The following is a 24,194-nucleotide window of genomic DNA, read 5'->3' as shown; positions in this document are numbered from 1 at the left end:
TTTTAACCAGCATCTTAAAACAATTTACAAGAATTGTCATGTAATAAAACTAATAATGGACAGACCTCAATTACTCCATTCATGAACTTCACTTTTTTTAGCATGTTCTGATGTTTTACTCTTCTGAGGATTTTCAAATGAGAAATTAGGCAAAGAAAAGATTATTTGCTTATTTAAAGCTTTGAATGTAGCAGTTGGACGCTGCACATTTTTAAAAGAATTCAGACGTTGATGCATCTGCAAAATTATTACAGAGGGGTGTAACCCCCCCCCCCAATGAGGTTTCTGTTTATTTTAATGTGGCAGGCAACTATTAGAAAAATTACTTACAGGCAATATTCAGTTTCATGACTAAAACTTTTATGCATATGGGGAAATTAACATTGTGGTTTCCCGAAAATCTCCTTAAAATGAAACAGTCTTCCGCTGATAAAGTTTTCAGATAACTAAATATATCAACATCTCTGAAAATTATTTTCTCATGAGAGTGGTTTTACTTATGCACAATGGAGCAAAATTTTGTTCCTTCCAAGAAGCAGCGGCTTGATTTTTAAAATGGGTATTGCTTAAATTTCATGGATTTAAGCTGAATGTCTTTTCTCCCCCCACCCCCATATTTCCATGTATTCCTCATTTCAGTCACTTGTTTGTTCTTTAATGCACAAAATTATGAAATTCCTAAGGTCTGTCTGCACTAGAATACTTTATGCCTCATTCTATTAGCCAGTTACCTGTAACATTTAAAACAGGCCCATTGCTTATATAACAAGTACTTATTTTCAGATAGGCAAGTTGACATCAGAAAAGTCTTGGGTAACAGCTGTTGGAATAATGAGCAGTAAAAATTCTGTTGGACCAGTCTTTCAGTGCATTCCTGAAAGGGGGGGAATGCTTTTAGGAGCCGGTGTGAGCCCTATGCCAGCGTCCGTGCCACTTGCGCTGTGCAAACTGGCACAGACGCTGGCGTTGGGGCACATGCACTGGCCTTTGTGGACCATGGCGGCAGCTCAACCTTCCGACACTGGTGCGGCTTCCCACCAGCATTCTCCCAGTGTAAGCCCCTGCGCTGGCATCCCAGGAGGCGTTCCTGGGGCATTCCAGGGGGCAGAGCTGCCTTTAGGCAGCTTCCAAACCCTTTTCACCCCAGGAACGCCCCCTGGGACGCCAGCGGTCCTGCACTACCTTTTTAGGTGGCACAGGCCCACTTTCTCCTATGGGGAGAAAAGCCTTTTTTCCTGTTTGTATTTTGGAAAAAAGGCTTTCCCCCTCTGCAGCAGCTGTGAAGCCTCTAAGGAGCCTTCTCAGCTGCGCCTTCCCGGCCACCGCGGTTCACCCCCTTCCCCGCAAGGAATGAACTGTTTGTGACTCCTTTCTGTATACAGAATCTGGTGGAGATGAGAGCACAAGAAAAATGTTAGAGACAGCAAAATATTACTGACAGATGTATTTTGCAGTTATGTATACAGAAGAAGCAAGCAGTAGAATGGCTGATGCACATTTTTTCTTCAGAATTTAGGATTTGTGCATAAGCCAGTCAAGAGATGGGAGTTTTTTTTCAGGTCCAAGGGTGAGATTTGCAGGCAAGTTTGAGTTCAAGGACCTCTCAGTTTTGAAAGTGAATACTTGTTAGTTTTTCTTCCTGGCTTTCTTTTGGAGAAACAAAGCAGGAAAAGAAAAGTTTCTTCAGCCATGTTGTTTGCTCTGAAGGAAGCAAAATGAGATTGGATTACACTTCAAGGAGGGGAGGAGAAACTTGTTTCCTCCTCTTGTCCTTGTATGATTTCCGAGATGTATTGAGAACTCCAGAGCCAGTTTCAAAAGTCCCAATGATCACCTAGTATCCAAATCTTTGCAGTTCTCATTGGATTGCTGTGGCATCTCAGTTACCACCTAGCTTAACATTGCTGCCCACTTGTTTGACAATCAATCTTGTGCAACTTCAGGCAGAAGAGAAACAAACAGCAAGGTGAACCACAAACATCAGTGTAACCACCTGTCTAGCATCTAGAAATGGGCCCTGTGCAATGGATATAGATTAAATATCCTAGTAATCACATCAGACCATTGTATTAATAACTATAAATAAAGGACCAGTTGCTGGAGCACCAGTGAAACTCAACCAAAAATACACGGGCTGCTATTTTAGACAGACTGTTGAGGTATTGTAGACAGACCTTTAAAAGACCAATGAATGATAAAATTATAAATTAATGTGCCCGAATCAACAACCGCATGCAAGTCTTGCTGTGTACTCTAGGTCAAACGGATTATCTCATTCATGGAGTGAAAGAATCCAAGATGCAAAGAACCTTTCGGACATCTGTCAAAATGGGAGACCAAGGAGTAACTCATGGCAAGGTAAGAAAGACTATTGCATTGGCAACGTTCATCACTGCCACAACACCACTGTGTTGTGACTTTGCACTGAAACATGCCTCATGGACACATTTAAGGATTTAGATCATTCTGTGCTCTTGAACATTGGCGCATACTAGAATTTTAAATAGACAGCCTTAAGCTCTTCTTTGCTTGCCAAAAACCAAATCTAGTGAAATTATGGGCCAAAATAGATATGATTAAGATAATGGATCTCTGTCGGTTAGTAGAAGCGCATGTGTGCATGATTGCAGTTATGATTGGGGTCATGCAAGAAGGAACAAGGGGAATTCATTCTTCAACCTCCACTTACTTTGGGTAAATGAAAGCAGGCTTCATGCAGTGTTAGCTATTTAATGGGGAAAGGGAATATTCTACAAAGACAGGGCTTTCCCCCTTTAAAAACCACCATTGTGTTTTGGTCAGCAAAATTGAGTGGGGCTTGAAGGGTTAGAACCATTATTGTGTGATGGGCCCAGTTTGGTCAGCAAAACTGAGTGGGGCTTGAAGGGTTAAATCACCTCGTTTCATCCTGAGCAGACCTGTTTTGAATTGTAACTGCATGTGTAATTTACTTTTTAAATAGATTTATGGAGATCCAGTGATCTTCAGTTTTGGCCCTATATTATATAAAATGTCACGAATACAGCTAAGAATGATAAAGGACTGAGCCATGGTGAATCAAAATGCAGACAAGCAAAAATCTTTTGCTACACTGTAAATTAATTTTGAAAGTGTGAATGAGAAAGAAAGAAAGACAGAAAGAGAAAAAGCTGGAGAGAAAACGTCATGTATGGAGAAGCTGTTTGGCGAGGGAAGGGCGGAGGGACAGAAGAAAATATAAACAAATGCAAATACCTCTAGAGTGCTACATTTCTGGATCTGAAGTATTTTTAGCTACCTTATCTTCTGGTCTCTTTCAGGTAATATAGGAGGAAACAGAAAGAAAGGCAAAGGCAAAAGATTTAGGCCACGGTCCAATTCAACTGAGTAAGTTTGGCCTTCTAGTTGAAAGAGCAAACAGAGACGTTCCCCAACTGATTGTTTCATTTCTTATGAAGTTATTTGAAACAGGCCCTTCAGACGTTACTTCTATTCTCTTTCAAACTACTGGTAATGATGTGGTAACCATTTTTTTCTTTTACCTTATGTTCAAAAAAAGTTTTTAAAATTCATCCCTCCCCTCACAGGTTTCTTTGCCAGGATACCATCCCATGATTACAATCTCTTCGCTCCCTCCATATTTTTTTAGCTAATTACTGAATAAATCCTGCTTGAGCAGGGTTTTTAATAAACTGCCACCGTTCTGTGCCCCCATTGTAAGGAAAGCAACACAATATGGTTAGTTTCTTCTCTCGAAAAAAGTGTGTGTGGGTTTAATTTCTCCATACTAGAATGTCATTTAAAACTGTGAGCACACCCATGAATTCTCCAGAAGTTCCCTCTTTATTGCGAAATAGACTGTAGGCTGCCATCCGAAAACACAACTTTTAACAATGTATTCAAATATTCTGTTGTACTGCCCTATTCAGAACAATGAATGAATCCTACTTCTGTGCATTCTGTGCATTGCTAATAGTGTATTATCTAAGAGGCAAATATTGAGCCTCCATTTAAGCATTGTACTCATAGTGATGGACGGACACTCATGCATGGGTTATGTAGCAAAGCCCCTGGACAGGCTGGATTTCTTAGCTTTGATAAAAGGCTAAATAGATTAAATATAAAATCTTTTCTAACCCACCATAACAGATAGTGGTTGGTTTGCCCCATTGATTTATAAAGTATACAACTGAAGCTTTCCATTTACAAACAGCATCCTGCAGAAAGATTGTGAAAGGAAAAATTGAAAAAATAGAAGGTAATTAATGCCCTGTTTAAGCATGCGTTTTTTTAAAAAAGTATTCTTTTTAAAAACATAATCTTGGATAAATTTCTCCTTTGCTTCCTCCTGTAAGAAATACTTGTTAATCTTATTGTAAGCCATATAGAAGGATTAATGATAAATCTGACTTGTATGGCTTGTTCTCCTAACACTTGTACCAGTGTAGCTTGGCACCAGTTTGAAAATCCTATTTCCCAGAAATTCTACTATACAAACAGCTATTCCTGTGCTTATGCGGAGGTCCACATGATGCCATGGTGTCCTTGTGGATCTCCACGTGAGCATGGGCTCTCATCTTGAATTCATTTTTGAGGGACACTATTCTTACACAAGCGTACCTTAATGCTTAAGTGAATGGAGCCATTCCTGTTTTGTGGAACTTCGTGTGCTCATCAGAACCTCATAGCCATTGTTATTAGTTCCTTTGACATTTTTCATATTGAGAAAACCAACACTAAGACTTTATATTTGTATATTATTTGGTTATGTTAAAAAATCTCCCAGAGTCTGAGGTGAGTGCTACATTTTTCTTAAATCACAGCATTAATAGCTTAAAGTATATTGCAGTTAAAATGGTTGTATGGCGAGATTTGCAAATAATAAAGCAACAGCAACATTCTCAAATCTCACAGTGGAGATTATAATCTAAATGACATCGTTTAGTCTTGGGTAGCTGATAAACTAAAGTGCAAGAGATCTAGTGGTGATTGCGTTTACCAATTTTTGCAGTGCAAAAGCCACTTTCTTGTTTCACAAGACAATCCTAATCATGTTTTCTTAAGTCTCATTAAGTTTCCTAATAAGGGTGTTTAGGAATACATTCTGATTATAAGTACCCAGCTTGCTGGAGGTAAAGTGTAGACCACTGGGGAAGGCATTGGCAAACCACCCCATAAACATAGTCTGCCTAGTAAACGTCATGATGTGATGTCACCCCATGGGTCAGTAATGACCCAGTGCTTGTACAGGGGACTACTTTACCTTTTTAAAGCCAACCATGGGACCAATAAAATTGCAGATTACAAATTCATCACATACCACTCCAAAAGGGAAAAAAACTGAGGTATCAGGCAAAAAGAAAAAGTGAGGCATACATGCAAGTCCAGGAACAAGGCAGCTCATTCAGACTTCATGTCAGCTTGAAGCCATGTTTGAATAAACTCTCACTTAATTAAATATAAAGTGACTCTGAATTTCTCAAAAGGAGAAATAATACAGCAAATACTTTAGGATAAAGCTATAGGATAAAACCAATCACTTCAGAGGAAAAACTTTTCCAGAAAGGCAATAGCCTTTAATTGTTTTGAGGTCATAGTATCAGCCCAAGTTAGTTATTAACTTATCAACAGCCAAACTGCTCTGGGACTGTTTAAAAATGTCTGGATATACTTGTCCCATGTTGCATGCCTATACTGGCATGTGCAATAGTAATACTAATTCCCTGCCTCCGCTGTAGCTAACAATCTAATGGGAATTGCAGAATAGTTCTAACGTAAGAATAGCTAAGGAGCCCCCAGATCTCATCACAGATGCCACTCGGTCTTACAAAATTTGCATCATAGATGGGATCCATGTAGCATAACTAGTGGCCTTAACAAGGAAAAACATGGAGGTTCTGCTTCCACAATCAGTAGGAATGCTGACAGCAAGTTTGATTCCAGCTCTGATAAATAAAGTTTATTTTGTGTCTCCCTGCAAGCATGATCTTGATCAATCACTTCAAAAATCTGTATAACAGGAATTAAGGCACCAGTAGCGATCCACCACAGAGTTTGACGGTTTGGCCAGTGGCAAATTGAACCTGGGATTTAGTTTCCTTTGATTAGCTAATACATCACCATATACCTGTCTCTCCCTTTACTGGTGATGTAATTTTAGGATTTAATTGTCCCCATTCCCACAGACAAGCCAGTGTTATTCCAAGGGCACATTTATCCTTTCACAACCATCTCTACTTCACACACATTATAAAGGGTGGGGGGGCGGAGAGAGCAACTCACTATAACTATTGTCCCTGTAAGTCAGAAAACTAGTAGCCTGAATTCTGTTTAGACTTTTAAAATGTATGTGCTCTTAATGGGCCTCCTAGTGCTATCCTCTCCAGTTTCAGTGCAGCTCCATCTTTTGTTTATATTCACTGGCCCTGAATTCTGTGGCTGATATTGGGATGCGATACCTAGCATAAATGTTAGGTCACACCAGTTGCATGATAGAGGACATAATTCCCTTATCCACTGAACTCCGGCTTTCTTTTTCCCTGCAGCTTTAACCTAAACAAGCCCAAATACCTTTCCAGTCATGGCTACACCAATTGGCAAATAATGCTGATCAGTGGAGGGGATCGCTGGTGTTCGCTTGTAATGATCACTTGCTCATATCTGTTTAATTGCTTTGAATAATCATACTAGGTTTTATTGCTGCATTGTTATAAGCAGGAAGCCTAAGAGAATAATTGGGGGGAAAGAGACCATACAATATGAGGGGTTTACCTTACCAAGTTAAGAGGAGAGAAAATACTAGCTTAAACACTCGGTCTTCTGGGTATCTTCAGAATATATGGAAAGCTCTAATAATCACAGGGAGTGAACAGAGTATAGCATGCAAAAACTCACAGAGTTTACAGCATAGTTTTTCTGGTGTGGGTGTTGCCTGAAGAGACTACGTAGTTAAGAGCAGTGGTTTGGAGCGCTCTCCCCACCTCAGTCATGTGCCATCATTCACCAGAGGGAAGGGGGAGCTCTCCTGAAGCCTTACAGCGCATTCCTGAGAGGAATGCTGGCACTGGGCTTAGAAGGCAACCCAGCAAAAAGTTGGCGTATCTCAAAAAACTTCACTTAGAAAACGATATTATTTAGATTTACTAAAGTCATGTGTTCAGTGAAATGTCGTTGATATGCACACAAACCTAGTATTTGCATGTACAAGCACATTATTTGTATCCAACTACCCACATGCACACATGTACACTTCATGTGAATGTGTGGTTGCTGCAGCCTGTCACATAGTGTGAGCTGCTCACTATGTGAGCAGCAACGCAGCCGTCTAAACAGCCTAAAGAGAAGTAATTCTCTGTTTTTAAAGAACTGGTAGCATTTAGTGAAATAAACCACAGCATATTTGGGTAACTCATGAAATTTTACCTACAAGGATATTATAATTCAAGGAAGTAGCAGTGGTGCCACAGATTCAAGGAAACAAAACTGGGTTTGCCGGTGTGTTTTAAGACAGTGGAAAGCTTCCTGATCTCTTTTGTGGGGGGGATTGATTAATTCCTCTTGTACATAGAGTGCACAGAGTTATTGTTGTGTTGCTCCCAAAGATCGTACCTGCAGAGCAGAAAATACAGCTATTTTGCTTGGGTTCAAATTGTTTATGGAATAGAAACACAGCTCTCTCTAGGACTGTTTTTAAAATGTCTGTTCAAAATACATTTACAACATAGAATTGCAAAGATAAAACATTAACAGTCCAGCTTTTTCTGGAAACGGAAAAAAGTGGTTACATAGAATAATACTTTATCTATGGAAACCAGGAGCTGGACAGTTGGAGTATGAGCATGTGTTAAAGCATGTTGCAGTGGATTACTTTCCCAGATAGTCAGTCCCAGTTTTTTTTGTTAATTTGTACTAACTTTGCCTCTAGGTGTGCATCTTCCTCATTGTTATAAATGATATAAACTTTGGCTTAGATTTTTTTCCCTATGATATTTTGTGTTTTTGCAGCAGGGTATCCCATGCTTCTGAGCCTGGGCTTTCCCACATCAACCAAATCCCGACCCAAGGCATAAGCCAAGGGGGTTCCCACCACCCCCAGACAGGGAATCGGGATCACAGGTCAGTTTCAACTCCCCTTCCATTTGGGGCAGCCATTTTTTTCTGATTAAAAGTTCCTTCCCAGTAGTTTCACTGTGGCAAAAAAAAACAAAAACCTTTGATCGCTTGGGAGTTCTTCTGTGGATGGCTGCGTGAGCTAAGCTAAGCCCTTTTTCTTGCTGGCCTGATGTGTAATTTTTCACTCTTAATCTTGGAACTTCTGCATCGTTGCATGTTGCACCGCCAGCCAAGTCAAGCCATTGGTTTCGTTTCAGAGATAGGCTTAAGCAAAGTTTTACCATTTTGATGTAATGCAATACGATATATCAATGATGACTGATGCACAGTTACCCCACAGAGTCTACATCCTCCTGATTTAATACTGCAACCTGGCATGAGGTCAAAGTACAACAACAGGTTGATTGGAAGAAACAGAAGTAAAATTGTCTGTAATTGGTATTTTGAAGCCTCAAAACTCTCTTTTTCTCATTTATAAAATCCAGAGTGGGAGTGCTTCATGGTTACCAAATGAGCCTTTCCAATAAAAAGTGTAAGTTAAAGTTAGGCATTTTTTTCTTGCACGAGCCCGTTAAAATTTGCAAGATACAAATTAGTGCATAGCGTTCTGCCATCAGCCCCCATTGCTTTTGCTAGCAATTTTTTGTCTTGCAGTTGTGCTTTTTATCTTGTACTTTTTAATTAGGAACTGACATGGGAAACATAAAGCACTCCTAGTTTTTTCTTGGTCGTGAAATGCCTGTTTGTCTTATAGGCCAATGATAGACAACCAGGAGAAGGTTAAGCAACAGTTCTTTATTTATCTAAACACAGTCCTGGGGTGAAATAACCACAGATAAAATGCAGGGTTACTCACCAGAGAACAAACCACAGGATCAGGGGATGGCATTTGCCTTACATAGTAGTATTTCGTATAATAAAGGACCAATAAACATTAGTAGCATCTTCTAATAAATTAACATACCCTATGAGAATGGCCCGAGGGCGTAGCATAGGATAATGTCTTGTTTTTCTCATTAGGAAACGAAACTTTACTTTGTTGCAGGTGCATTAACTCAGACCTGTCATTTTCATGGTCGTACCGACCTCTAAGCAGTGCACTCTGCTGGCAATTCATAATAGGGATTGCCAACTTATTCAAACTCTCTATGTGAGTGTACATGTGTGTGTGTATATAATATAATTACTACATGCCTTTATATAATCAGGCATTACAGTCGTAAGTATACTAGTTTAGAAACAATTTTTGGCTTATAGAGAATTAGAACTGTTCCTGTGCGAGAGGGTTAGGAGATAGAGGGGATACGTTTTATTAAATTTAGACAAAATTGTACAAACAGCATTTGATTATTAGATTTTATACATCAACCAGGTTTGATTGTTAATACTAAGGATACAAACTCAGTTCAGCATGAGCAAAAAAGCGTTTGCATTTCATCCCAAAAACTGCCACTGCCAATTGCAACACTGCAGAGTCGCAGAGAGGGCAAGAAGGGTGTAGGATGTATGAGTTGTTTAGAAACAGAAAGTAGTGGGAGAAAGGAGCAGCTGCTAGACTATTCCATCTCCTCTATTCTCTTTGGAAGCTCCAGTAAGATTAACAGAGAGTGCCTTGACCTTTTTGCTACAGCACCAGAGAAGTACAAATGACTTTTTAAATCAAATAAATCCCAGGCTCTCCAGAGTGTCTTGGTGGACAGATGGCTGCAGTGCGCAGCGGGATAGAGGCCGTTCAGAAAGCAAGGGTTCCTCGGTATTACTCAGCCCCCAGTAGTTTATAAAAGTAGTTTATAAAGGATATTTGTGTTGCCATGCTGTTTTTGCATTATGTTGGCTTTTAAAAATTATCCTGATATTAATATTAACATTTTACCATTCTTTTTGTAGCACAGCTAGACTTAAACCACCCTAAGCAAGGGCTCGCATTACCTGGCTTCAGCCAGGGAGGGCAGGTTAGAAATTGAAATGATAAAATAATAAAAGAGGAAGTAAAGTTCCAGTACAGACAAGAAAAGCAACTACAGTTAGGTCCACCCTAGACCTTTCAGTCTTGTTGGAATATTTGGGAGAGGGGCGGGGGGGCTAGCAACCAGACGTAGACCTCAGGAAATGGTGAAATTTATCATTTATCTTGGACAAATGCCACATATTGTTTATATTTATAATCCCCCAGTATACACATGATGTCCTTTGTGTGGGGCAGGATGAGCATGATCATGAAGCCCAGTCCTGGAGTCCACAAGATGAAGGATATTACTATGGCACATCTGCACAGGGTCCTAGTTTAGAAACCCAGCTTGGTGATATGGTACTGTGGTACAATAATTGCCTTTGTCAGTCTAACCAGAGAGAAAACAACTGGAATAGATCACCTTAGAGGCATGTATTTAGTCAGTATAGTTGAAAGAGTTCCAGAATTCCTTATTCTTCCTCCATAAAAGGGGTCCCCAACCTCTTTGAGCCTGCAGGCACGTTTGACATTCTGACCCAACATGGTGGGCGCAGCTGCAAAATGGCTGCAGCAGTTTACCTTCAGTCACGCAGTGGAGATCCTTGTGCTGTGGTGGCAGCTGCTGCCAAAGCAACTTTTAAAAAAAATCTGCATAGCCATTCAAATCTCCAGTGGCCAATCAGAAGCCTTGCTGGGCAAAAGCCCCACCTGGCCCCACTCCCTTTCTCAAAACTCTTGGTGGGCACTAGAAAAGGGGCCCACCATGGCGCCCACAGGCCACTCTCACAGAATGTAGCTTTTAATGCTAGGAGGTGACACACGCTGAGGTGACTCTATACCTCTTCATGCAGTTGTTCATAGGTGCAGGAGTTCATCGCACTGATCTGGCAGTTTTTTTTTTTCTTTTGGCACTACAGACATTTTTCTTTTGTCTGTTTGGAGTGATGCTGAGGAAATCCAGTGTGTGGTGAGCCTCTGAACACAGAGTATTTGTCATGTGGGAACAACTGCCATGTGTTAAATGGAGGAGAGGAGAATGATGCAAGCCCCTTTGGGAGTCCCCATTGAGGAGCAAGGCAGGGTACAAATGAAAAAATAAGTAGAACACAGAGCAGCTTCTGTGTGGCAGCACTAAGAGGTGGGCCAGCCTTAATTGTCTGCAGTGGGTTGCAAGTCAGTGGGTGCTTTCACACATCCTGAATAATGCACTTTCAATCCACTTTCAATGCACTTTAACGATTGTTTCTAAGTGGATTTTGCCTTTTCACACAATAAAATCCATCTGCAAAGTACATTGAAAGTGGATTGAAAGTGCATTATTCTGCATGCGTGAAAGCACCCAAGGTCTCCTAGCTCTGATCTAGAGTTCATTTATTTGAAATCGTAGGAGAGGCCAGAAAAGCATAAAGGACCCCCCCACACACACACACACTCCAATTTCAAAACAGGGACCATCTACCCACTAATTTCCTTTGGGTCACTTTGCACAAGTCTAGGATGGCATAATGTCTAGTTTGCTGTGTAGCTATAGCGCAAGGCAGATAACAGTCCTAGATTTCACTAATTCTGTGTTAGGTTGAATATGTAGTGCTGAGATATGATTTGCCCAAAGCCATTCTGGGGACTCTGACAAGCACTTTAAGTCTGTACATCATCCCGCAAAGGAAGCTCACCATTTCCCTTCCTGCTTTGGACATCATACTGCCTAAAGTTGAGGCATTTGTATTTCCTTTCTTTCTGCTCTCCCACTGCATTACGTAATGTTGAAAGCCTGTTTGTATCCAAAATGAGCTCTGCTTTGGAGATTGAAGAGATCTGTAGATCTTTGGACTAACAGCCCCTGAATTACATGAATAAGTTTTCTCTCAAGGAGACTAAACTGAAAATAAAAGCCTAATTGATTAACTTTGAACCCCATGGCTCAGATTTCCATGTGCTGTTGTGCGCATTGCCAACATCTTGTGCAACATTCACACTGATTGAACATAATCCCTGGTGTTTAGGGGATGGAAAACATCCTTGCGGAGCTTGTGCCTGTGTGTTCTCAGATATTTCTCTATTCTGCTTTCTCTATTCCTCCCATTGCTTTTTGCAGGTATTTAAACCCATGGTTCAAAAGAGAATATAATGTAGCTAAGTGGGTAGAAGATGTGAATAAAAACACTGAAGGACCCTACTTTAGGTATTTTTGTAAATTAATTATCTGTCATCTTAAAGAGCTTTTCCAGCATATTTCAAATATGATGGAACCTCCTATCTTGTATCTTCCAATACAAGTGATTTCTGTAGGAGCCAAGGGCCCTTGTGCATTTGCTGCCTTCTGATGTCTTTTTTGGGCTTCATTGTGCAATTCTTTTCTGAATGTTTTGATGAAGCCATTGAAAAGGATGTTCATAGTGCATGCATTTCCCATCACCATTTCTAGCTTTCAGTAGTCATTTCTTTATTTGATGCCAAGTAGTGTTTTATGGGCATGATCTATGTCTAGCACTAATCAAGTAATGTTTAATCTAAACAGCTAGAATTCAGAGTACCAAAGCTAACAGTTCCATGAGGCATTTCTCTTCAGAGAAAACTATAAAATGTTCAGTCAGCTAATGGTGGAATTTTACCTTGGTGGAAATAAAATAGTAATGACATCATTTGGGCTTGAGAGAGAGAAAGAGAATGTACCTAGCATATCCACTGGAGGTCAGTGTAGCACTTTTTTCTTTTATCGAATAGTACTCAAAGACTAAAAGGTAAGTAGATAGGTTAGCACATAGCAAATTTAAAATCAAAAGCCTTTTAATGTTTTATTTGATACCTTTTATTAAGACCAGGGAAGGTGGCATGGTATAGCCCAATCTCAGAAGTTAAGCAGGGTCAGTACTTGGAAGGGAGACCTCCAAGGAAGACTCTGCAGAAGAAGGCAATGGCAAACCACCTCTGCTTCTCACTTGCCTTGAAAGCCCCTTGCTGAGGTTGTGACTTGATGGCAGTTTACACACACACACACCAAAATAACACAACACAACCTGTGTCTCCAGAATTATTCATAAGGCTAGATGTTAAAAAACAAAAGGGGGATAAATAAAACTTCATACCTTCCATCCTTTAGATACTAAAGTGGATTATAGTTTACTGATCAACTCTTTCCTAATCCAATTGCTTGGCCAACCTGCGTTTGAAAACTTGCAGATAGGAGGTAGGTCTAATACCAGGTGAAATCAGCAAGGTTTATGGTGGTGATTGTATGGATCCTTTCGATGCCTAAAAGAGAATCTGTTCATTGGATCACAACTTCCTAATTAGACTTCCTTTGCCCATCCTCCTACAAAGGAAAAACAGTATAGACCCAGATAGAGGTCTTTTTTACATGTCAGCTGAGATCACAAAATTGCAGCAGTAGAGAAAACTCCCACTTCATTCTTCATGTATATGTTATATTGGCTCTTGGCATCTGTTTGTTGCCAGTTCCCATTAGGTTAACCAATAAAGATATGTTTCATGACAAGCAAAATCCATTTGTAATGGGGCATAAGAGGAGGGGAAAGAGATCTGATATATTACAGTATAAAGTATGTTGTTTGTGAAAGAATTTTCAATTGGAGTGAAATACTGGTAGTCTGAAACTCTGTGGGGCATGAACAAACTTTAATTAAATTTCCATCTATTCAAACTATTCCATCTATTTCAGGATTTTGAAATATTTTTGAGGTTGGAGATAGAGTTTCCATCTTTAAAAATTTTTTTCTAGAATTCTGATAGAAACACAAATTAACATGCAAAGCAGGAAATGTACAGAGTTTTTCTGTGGGAAGTTAAGACCATTTCAATATTGTTATTTTAAAATTTAAGATTAAAAAAAGGAAATTGGTGAAAAGCTGGGTCAGGAGGGAAATAATAATTTAAGAGGATGACATAATGGGATCAGTTGTGTGTTGGAAGTGAGGTAGCTGCTAGATAACTAATCTCTTGGAAATGGCAGGGTGGGACCATCGTATCTGTGGGGCTGTCTCCCCTGGTACGCCCCCCAGAGAGCATTGCACTTGGCAAACACCAACTTACTTGTCCCCTGCCCGAGAAGTGTCCAGCTGTCCTCAATCCGGCCTGGTGGAACTAATGAGACCAGTTCCACAGGGCCTGTAAGACTGAAATGTTCTGCCAGGCCTATGGTTGAGGGAAGCAGCGGTTTCCATCATAGCTGGCCTCTCTTCCCCATCAGTCTCTTTTCCATCTGATCTTTACAGGGGACCCTGATTGCTTCCCCCAGGCCAGTTGTGGCCCTGTGTGCGCATAACACGTGCTTACCTGTTTTAATTTCGAAGCCTGTGGTTTTAACCAGGATTGAATTTTTCCTGTATATTGTATTGTATTATATTATTGTATTATGGTTTTATTTGATGTTAGCTGCCTTGAGCTGGCTTCGGCCGGGACAGAGGGTGGGTTAAAAATCTAAATATTAAATAAACAAACAAATAAATAAATAAATAAATGGGGCTCAGCTACAGAAAGGACTTATAAGTGGGACCCTTTGTAGGGTTCGTGGGGAAGGAGGTTGGTAAGATTGGAATTTTCCATGTGGGTGGAATATTTGGGTTTCATTCAGTGAGAAGTTTTACTGGGAATTTTAGTTTTGTTCATTTTTTATTTATCTGAATGCAAAATACCAGGTGCCGAGGCTGCCAAATACACGTAGAGATTTTGTAGAGAAGCATGCTGCCTTGTGTGTTACATGTTTACACTATTTTGCGAACCACGGATAACCATGCAAAATGACTTTAGAGTGTATGTTTAGTACTGATCAAGATTCTGTATCTTGTACAGTTGTTGAAAAAGGCAGTAATCAGTGAAATAAATTTCAAGGAAGATAAGTAGGGAATGGATATTGTGGTAAGGCAATTAAATTAACAAACAGATTGCAAATTAAGGCTGCTTTCTATATGTGCATAACTTGGTCACAGGTACCACTGAAATAGGTAGACCATTTCAGATCAATGATGTTTATGATATGGATGTAAATATGAACCCTGGAAGTCAAATCCTGCCCTTTAGAAGCATCTTCAGAATGTCATTGGGTTGAATTGGGTGATTCCTTTCTTCTAAATACTTCTATCCCATCGGAGGAAGAAGGCTTGCCCCCATTACCCCCCCCCCCAGGAAAGGTTGGGCTCCATTTTAATGGCCCCCATGTCAAAAACGAGAGAGAGAGATTTTCTAGCCTTACTTATTCTCTTATTAGTTTTCCACTAGAAAAGAGTTGGTTTTGCAAGGGAGCATTAACATTTTTTATTTCCCCCTACTCACTGTCTGATGTGCTACATTCCATTTTACCACTTCACTCTGTAGAATGGGCTCGACTCAAAACATCTATGAACAAGTCAGATAGCACTAATTCCAGTATGGATCCTTTTGGGATCTCCCGGCTTCTGTTTATTGCAAGAGCTGTCCATTTACTCCTCTCCTCTGATTCCTGTCCCTCAACTAATTAAGTAGTTAACTGATTTGTAAGAGAACCCCCAACAAGAAATGGCATCTCATTATCTGAATATGGAGGTGTCTGCCTGTGTCTCATACACACACATACATATTCTGATAATTTAATAGTGTTGATTTGGAGAAGAAATATTAAAAAGAGATTACTTTTGAATTGAAATTATTTCAGCCTTTTTAGGTAGAAATTGTGCTCTGCTGAATTATTTCAGAGCCACTACTTGTACAAGGTGTGACAAAGTGTTGAACTTTTTTCTGGTTGAGTATGGTAACTTTGCAAAACTCCATGGCATTAATGAATGAAATCAAGATTATCTGTTCCCTTTCCATAGATCAGTTGGGTATATGTAGCAGCCTCTGTAGTGGTGCATATAGAAATACATTAAAAAAAATTGTGCTCTGCATGTAAGACACTGCTACTCAATATGTACTTTGTGTGAGCGTAGAATTAGGAGATAAGAGGTCCAGTAGCATATTGATTTTGGATTGATAAGTATACAGCAGCTGCGGAGATCTGGGATGTTAAGGTTTTCTTTACATGTTGTGGTTACACCATTACTACTCTGGGTAACTTCTGCTTCTTTCACTTGAATGCTTACCAAACCCACTAATACAGTGAGGGGGGAAAGTATTTGATCCCCTGCTGAATTTGCCCGTTTGCCCTCTGACGAAGAATTATGGAGTGGTCATCCATAATTTAATGGTAGGTCTATTGTAGCTGTGAGAGACAGAATAACAACAGGAAAACCCCCAGAAACCCAGAAGACAAAAGTCAGAGATTGATGTGCATTATAATGAGTGAAATAAGTATTTGATCCCTTTGCAAAAGATGACTTAGTACTTGGTGGCAAAACCCTTGTTGGCAATTACAGAGGTCAGACGTTTCTTGTAGGTGGCCACCAGGTTTGCACACATCTCAGGAGGTATTTTGTCCCACTCCTCTTTGCAGCTCCTCTCCAAGTCAGTAGGATTCCGAGGCTGATGTATAGCTACTCGAACCTTCAGCTCCCTTCACAGATTTTCGATGGGATTAAGGTCTGGAGACTGGCTAGGCCACTCCAGGACCTTAATGTGCTGCTTCTTGAGCCACTCCTTTGTTGCCTTGGCCATGTGTTTTGGGTCATTGTCATGCTGGAATACCCATCCTTGACCCATTTTCAATGCCCTGGCTGAGGGAAGGAGGTGCTCATCCAAGATTTGACGATACATGGTCCCGTCCATCGTCCCTTCGATGCGGTGAAGGTGTCCTGTCCCCTTAGCAGAAAAACACCCCCAAAGCATAATATGTCCCCCTCCATGTTTGACGGTGGGGATGGTGTTCTTGGGGTTGTAGGCAGCATTCCTCCTCCTCCAAACACCGAGTTGAGTTGATGCCAAAGAACTTTATTTTGGTCTCATCTGACCACAACACTTTCACCCAGTTCTCCTCTGGGTCATTCAGATGTGCATTAGCAAACTGCAGACGGGCCTGTACATGTGCTGTCTTGAGCAAGGGGACCTTGCGGGCTCTGCAAGATCTCAGTCCTTCATGGCGTAGTGTGTTACCAACTGTTTTCATGGTAACTATGGTCCCAGCTGCCCTGAGATCATTGACAAGTTCCCCCCGTGTAGTTCTGGGCTGCTTCATCACCGTTCTCATGATCATTGCAACTCCACGAGATGAGATCTTGCATGGAGCCCCAGACCGAGGGAGGTTGACAGGGTTAGGGTTAGGGTTGTCACCTTCTCACCAAGCTGCTTGTCAATAGTCTTGTAGCCCAGTCCAGCCTTGTGCAGGTCTACAATCTTGTCCCTGACATCCTTGGACAGCTCTTTGGTCTTGGTCATGGTGGCTAGTTTGGAATCTGATGGATTGATTACTTCTGTCAACAGCAGAACCCTAACCCTAACCCTAATCTGGCTGGTTGATAGGAGATCAAATACTTATTTCACTCATTATAATGCACATCAATCTCTGACTTTTGTCTTCTGGGTTTCTGGGGTTTTTCCTGTTGTTATTCTGTCTCTCACAGCTACAATAGGCCTACCATTAAAATTATGGACTGATCTTTTCTTTGTCAGATGGCAAACGGGAAAATTTAGCAGGGGATCAAATACTTTTTTCCCTCACTGCACCTCCTAATGGGCGGGCACCAGTCTACTTAAGCTTATGGGTGGAAGATTAGACGTTATCTGGGTGTGATGGAAGCTACTCTGTCCCACATTAAATACAAGGATCTTGGATGGATGGAGAAGATGAATGAACCAGGGATACAAGGAGGAGTCTATGTTCCCAAGGCACTACAGAGTGGACCTCCTGGCTGCAGAATCAACCAACTTCGGCAGAAGTGTCCTACAGACGGTGCAGGATACCTAATCGATCCCACCCTAGTCTTCAGGTAGCTCTGGTACGTCCCGAGCTGAAGACACCCTCTTCCCTCAGAGTGAGAAAGAGCCTTGAATTACTTACCGTGAAGGCTCCTTCTGCTCTGAGGTACGGAGGGCGTCTTCCCCTCCCAATGGTACCTGCAAACAAACAAACAAAAAAAGAGGCTACGACCTATGTTACTCATGGTTAATCAGTTTTTCCACAGTATGTTTTTTACAGGGGAGTTTGTCTCTACCCTTTGTTGTCTGTTATTCACACCAGAGTTAGGTACAAAGAAAGTTCAGTTCCTACGAGCTAGTTTGATTAATGTTTTCCACTTATACATGCCTCTCTGCTGGAGGCACTCCTGTCTATCCTATTTTTATAGCTCTAAAACAACCGGAGCTGTGAAGAAGGAGCCGGGTCATTTCCCCCGGGAGACAGGAAAGCCATCGAGTTTTTATTCCTTCCTTCCCTGACAATGAGAAAGGAGTTTGCTACTCCTGTAGGAATTTGGGGTTAAAACTGTGGGGTCCAGCAATACCAGTGAGCGGGGCAGTGTAAGGAAGATCTGTGATATGTATAAGAGCAGGGAGGGGTGGAGACATGCAAGTATTTCATCAGGATACTAAGCTGTCTGGAGGTCAACTGTTTATTTTATTTATTTATTATTTCCATTTGTTACCCCGCTCTTCCCGGCCAAAGCCAGGCTCAGAGCGGCTTTGTTCTTATTACTTTCATATTATCTTGCATATGTTCTAGACACAGGTCTGTTCGATTCTGGAAAGAATCTAGAACCTTAAAGTAGTTCCTGCCCTTGTGTGTAAAATTCCAGTCAATAAAGTGCAGAAGCCTTATTGACCTAAAAAAGCCCAAAAAGAATGCCTTCCATGTGATGCAGACATTGACTTGCTGCTGCTTTACCTGACTCACCCTGTACAGAAATGCTGATTGCTTTTACTAATCAGTCCATTTTTGTCTATATCCCCATCAGACTCTTTCTTTGGCTGGAACAAATGTGCACTGGATGATGCCTGCATGCCTAATAACTTTTTTAGTACTTTGTATTTGCCTTTGTTTCTTCATAATTAACAGTTTTGGCAACTGCATGCCCTTGTGTAACCTAACTCAACCTTTATTCACTGTGATAAATATATCTGCTGTGTTGTTTAAGTTATGAGCCAGTGATAAACTTAGGTTGATGTAGTTGCACATGTGTCAGTGGGACGCATCAATGTAAGTGGTTGTTGAAGTGACCTTTTGGTAGGCAAAAGTAGTAGCTTTTGGTAGTAGCTTTTAAAAAACACTTCTGTTTATTGTTACTCTTTCAACCCAGTACAGAAATATGTGAATGGGTTAGTTCATCTCACACATACCACTCAAGTTTAGACTAATAAAAGTACTTAAAATATTTATCAGACTTCAAAGTGTTCAGGGCATTTCACTTACATGATCTTAGTGATCTGTTTAATAAACCTGTAAAATATTGTCCCCATATTGAAGGTAGGGAACTAAGACCAAGCCAAAAAACTACATGTGATTGACTCACCTATGTACTTTATCATCCAGAAGCAGCTGTGTGTGGGGACAGCAATATGTATTGTGACAGCAGTTTTGGGGAACAAGAAGTACCTCCTTGTCCCCTGTAGACCAGTAAGTTAAGAAGATGGGTACAATATTAAGGAGACAGTTTTGCTTCAAGTTTAACCTCCTTACCCCTGTGTTGAGTCCCTGATTCAAGCTGAACTGCTCTGTGGCTATTTTGGAGGCTAAATTGCATATCAGGGGATCCAGACATCACATGTAGTTTGACTCTCAGAGGAAGAGGCTTGCCTTAAGCCTACTGATGAGTTCATGGCTGTGTCGAGATTCACAACAGAGCCTCTTAGCCATTATGTTATCCTAGCTCTGGTTCACAGCTCATCATAAATCACACTGTCCTTTGTGTACACTGATTGTACAATTTGTTGCATAAAAAGGAATATAATAAGTGAATTTGTTTTGTGTTACTTATAGTGCCATCCTAAGTAGAGTTACAACCTTCTGAGTCTGTTGAAGTTGATGAGCTTAGAAGGGTGTAACTCTGCTTAGGATTGCACTATTAGTTGCTTTCAAAGAGTACACTCCTCTGCCTCCTCCACAGCCCCAATTGCTGTTAATGGGAGTTGCACTTGTGAAAAAGAGCGTCCTAGTGAACTGTGCCACAAAATTACAGATGATCGCTGAAAGCTTTTGGCTTCCCTTCCAGCTATACAAATCTGCTTGACAGTGTTAACGAGGCTTCAAAATGTAGTTACTATTACCGCAGAAAGACTGGTTATCCCAAGATGTTCTGTTTATTTTATCTGTTTTCAATACTTCAGGACTCTTTCTCCTGCAAAGTCCCCATCATCTTCTACTGGTTCCATTGCCTCCAGCAGAAAATACCCATACCCCATGCCTCCACTTCCTGATGAAGAGAAAAAAGCCAACAGAGCAAGTGCCAGGGTAAGTACCTTCTGTACTTGTTGGTGGCTGCTGCATGCCTGGGTACAAGCATCACAGAAGGTATAGGCAGGTATAATTTTAAATTTCATGTGTCAGAATCATAGAGTCATAGATATTGTCGAAGGCTTTCACGGTCAGAGTTCATTGGTTCTTGTAGGTTATCCGGGCTGTGTAACCGTGGTCTTGGAATTTTCTTTCCTGACGTTTCGCCAGCAACTGTGGCAGGCATCTTCAGAGTAGTAACACTGAAGGACAGTGTCCTTCAGTGTTACTACTCTGAAGATGCCTGCCACAGTTGCTGGCGAAACGTCAGGAAAGAAAATTCCAAGACCACGGTTACACAGCCCGGATAACCTACAAGAACCAATAGAGTCATAGAGTTGGGAGGGACCACTAGTGTCATCTATTCCAACCCTCTGCACAATGCAGGAAATTCACAACTGCCTCTCTCCACCTCACCCCAAGTGACCCCTACTCCATGCCCAGAAGATGCTTACTTGTCTCCTTTCACTGCCAATATGTATTTGGTGATGCGCCATGAGTTAGGATCAAGTTTCTCATAATTCTACAGGAGAGACATAAAACTGAAAACAAGAGTAGCCACACTGGATCAGATCCAATGGTCCATATGTTCCAGCATTCTTTGTCACACAGTGGATAACCAGATGATCCTGGAAGACGTATGAGCATGAGGAACACCCAGCAAAATTGGTTGATGTTCAGGACAAGCAAAATATACATTTTCTACTGCAGGTCTGGTATGAATGGAGAGTGCATGTGATTTAGTTAGAGAAACTGAATGTATGGGGACCTGTATGTGAGTAGGGGAAAGTTTTCTGATATTAGGTAAAAAATAAAATGTTGAGAGATCAGATCACAGATGTCTTGCATCTCATCTGACTTGATCCTAAATGAAATATCCATGTTCAGAAGCAGTATGTGTCCAAATACCAGGTGTCGGAGACAAACAACAGCCGTTTGCCTTCATGTCCTGCTTGTTTGCACTCTGGCCACTGCTGGACTGTATGGTCACATGAACACACATGAAGCTACCTTATACTGAATCAGACCCTTGGTCCATCAAAGTCAGTATTGTCTACTTAGACCAGCAGCGGCTCTCCAGGGTCTCAGGCAGGGGTCTTTCACATCACCTACCTGCCTATTCCCTTTAACTAGAGATGCCGGGGATTGAACCTGGGACCTTCTGCATGCCAAACAGATACTCTACCACTGAGCCACGGCCCCTCCAGTAGCTCTTACGTGCTTAACTGGAAAAGCTTTATATGGCCAGTATCCATGGCAGAGTCTCCACCTTTCTAATCCCTCCCAAACAAGTTTTATATGTCACGGGACAGGACTGCTCCTCCTTCACATGAGGTAGAGCATGAATTGCTGCTTTCTTCTCCTGTTCCCCGTATTTGGTTTGTACAGTAGCAATACTGGGGAGCAGCCCCTTTGATGGACTTTCTGTGTCTATAGTGATGTTTACTTTCTGTGTGCCATTGTGCTCACTGCCTGATGCCTACCATCCATTAACTTAAGAACAAGCCATTAGTGGTAGAACAAAATTATAACCTATATACCCCGGTTTGTTTTATTTCTCCCCTTTATGACAGTGAAACTTAACCAAGTGCAGAAGCGTGCTTAGTTTTATAAATATCGATAATATAGATGTATCATTCTTGTATCAATGGGAACCCTGGTTCAAAGTGGGATAAATGAGCATGTTTCATATTTTACAGTGCATTTCCTGTGCAGTTTAGAAGGGTCTTGAATGTGTCCCTTTAGCACACTTTGTATAGCCCAGTATGAATATTCCATATTGGTCCACCATATCTTTTCAGCTTGGCCATTACGCAGATGGCTGCAGTAGCAGGAATGTTGTGGGCTATGCAGCACTCATGGCAGGTGGCATTTTGCCAGTACTCACAAAAGAAATACACTGAAAGGTTGTGAGTTTGCTTGTTTGCTTTCTTCCTGTACTTTGCCTTAGCCCACTAAAGACAGTGCAGGAAGTCGCCATTCAAAAACATCTCTTAATTGCACTCATTACACCATCAGTCAAGCTCAAATGGCTCCATGTTCAGTAATCTTTAGAAGACCTGCTGTGTGCCTCCACCCTGTTCCTATGGAAAAGCATTTGTTGTGTTCTGTTACTACTGTCAATTCATTTAGCACTTTTCATTTGCCAGAATGCTTTTCAGTCCTCATTGCGTTGTGAAGTTGTGTCTTGCAACTGCAGCTTAATTTATATCCTCTAAACATGTGAGCGCCATCTGATATATAGCACAATGTGGCATAGATAACATCATGCCATAATTTTTTTGCTCATCTTTACCTATTTTAAACATGCTGGGGAATGATGAATTTGCCTTGGGTCTTGAAGTACCAAATTTTGGTGGCTGGGAAGGAGACCAGGATTTGTGTTGGTGTTCAAACCTGTCTAATGTTTTTGTGTCCGGGACATAATAGCAGGTTTCTCCTAGACTGTTTTACAGATAGAGAGCTAGGGCTGAGGCTGGAGGGAAAAAAGAACTGGAGCTATACATAAATCTATGGCTGGGGTACTTTCTGTTCACTGGATCACACCGGCTGTTAATTCTAAAACCATAACAAAATAAATCAAATGCAGTAATGAGTCATTTTTCCCCCTCTTGTAGCTATGGGAGACTTCCATTTAGTTCCGCTGTCTACCTGAGCTGATGTCAGAACTGTTTACTTCAGGTTTTATACAAACTCAGCATCACTGAGTCACTGAACATTCATCTGCTTATTGGACAGTTTGACAGGACAGAGATGTGCATCGGCATGGAGCAAACGAGTTCTCCTGGTGATGGAATAGTCAGTTTCCTGCAGCTGACTAGGATTTTGTTAATGACAAGTGTAAGAACAACCGAACCATAGACAAAATATTAACCTGTGGGACTGAACATGATAAGGTTATTCCGCATGATGACAGATAATATGTAGACATGCTGTTAAAACTAATTGGAGTCCCCGCTGTTGGTTTTCTCTGGTCTAATATAGTCCCAAATAACTAAAACAAGGAATTCGGAATTTGGTATGTAAACATTTATGCTAGGTGCATGAATCCCTCTGTTCTCCACTTTCCATGTGTAAAGCATTAATCATTATATCATAGTAGAATTAGCATGCAGGAATATGAAATGGAGGACTTTTCCACAGGTGGAGTCTAAAGCTATGAGACGCAAACATTTGACATAAGCATCCAACAAAAAAGTGACTTTTTTACCTTTTGTGATTATATACTCAGTACAAGAAATGCATATATGTGTAAAAAGTTGTAAAATACCAACAAAGCAATCATATATAATGTGGTGTTTGTCTGAAAAATGTTGTGACTGAACATTATCACGTACTTCAAAGATCTAGGTGTTGGAAAGAAGCAATTCTAAAAAATACTGTGGTTGAGATACCGGGACACTGTCTCTCAGAAATGAGCTTTGGACCAAAATCTATATAGTTTATTCAAACTCTGGGGAGGGGACAATTCAGCTATTGTCCAGCCAAAGTTAAGCACATTTACGTCACATTGATTTAAATGGGAGAATATTAAGTAAATGTTTAATTCTTCCTTGGCTCGTAGAGGTTATTTTTAATTCTTTGGGTGAGCACTTCTCCTTTGGAACTCTTGCCTTAACACCTGTGAGGGCTGGAACTCCCTCCTCTTCCAGGTAGGTCTGGCAAGGAAGAGTGAGGAAACCTTCAATGCATGAACTGTGCAATAAAAACAATGCTGGAAAATGTACCAGAACCTTGAAAACGGCAACTTGAACATAACTGTGAAAGAATGAATATGGGATCAAAAGACTTCCACATATT

At 40.9% G+C, this 24,194-nt stretch overlaps 1 protein-coding gene across 1 annotated transcript in view; it reads left to right on the top strand.

Annotated features, from left to right (window-relative positions):
* The window catches only part of ADAM22 (ADAM metallopeptidase domain 22), a 120,802-nt gene extending 96,857 nt beyond the window's left edge, over window positions 1-23,945 (top strand). Inside the window, exons 27-31 of the mRNA XM_056857095.1 lie at window positions 2,258-2,358; window positions 3,300-3,366; window positions 12,138-12,224; window positions 20,228-20,351; window positions 23,012-23,945. Of these exons, the coding sequence (XP_056713073.1) occupies window positions 2,258-2,358; window positions 3,300-3,366; window positions 12,138-12,224; window positions 20,228-20,351; window positions 23,012-23,032 (400 nt within the window). The 3' untranslated portion in view covers window positions 23,033-23,945. The remainder of the gene's footprint in view (window positions 1-2,257; window positions 2,359-3,299; window positions 3,367-12,137; window positions 12,225-20,227; window positions 20,352-23,011) is intronic.
* The last annotated feature ends 249 nt before the right edge of the window (window positions 23,946-24,194 follow it).

Source organism: Euleptes europaea, chromosome 11 (genome assembly GCF_029931775.1).
Source record: "Euleptes europaea isolate rEulEur1 chromosome 11, rEulEur1.hap1, whole genome shotgun sequence".
Taxonomy (NCBI): Eukaryota; Metazoa; Chordata; class Lepidosauria; order Squamata; family Sphaerodactylidae; genus Euleptes; species Euleptes europaea.
This window is presented reverse-complemented; position numbering and strand designations above follow the sequence as displayed.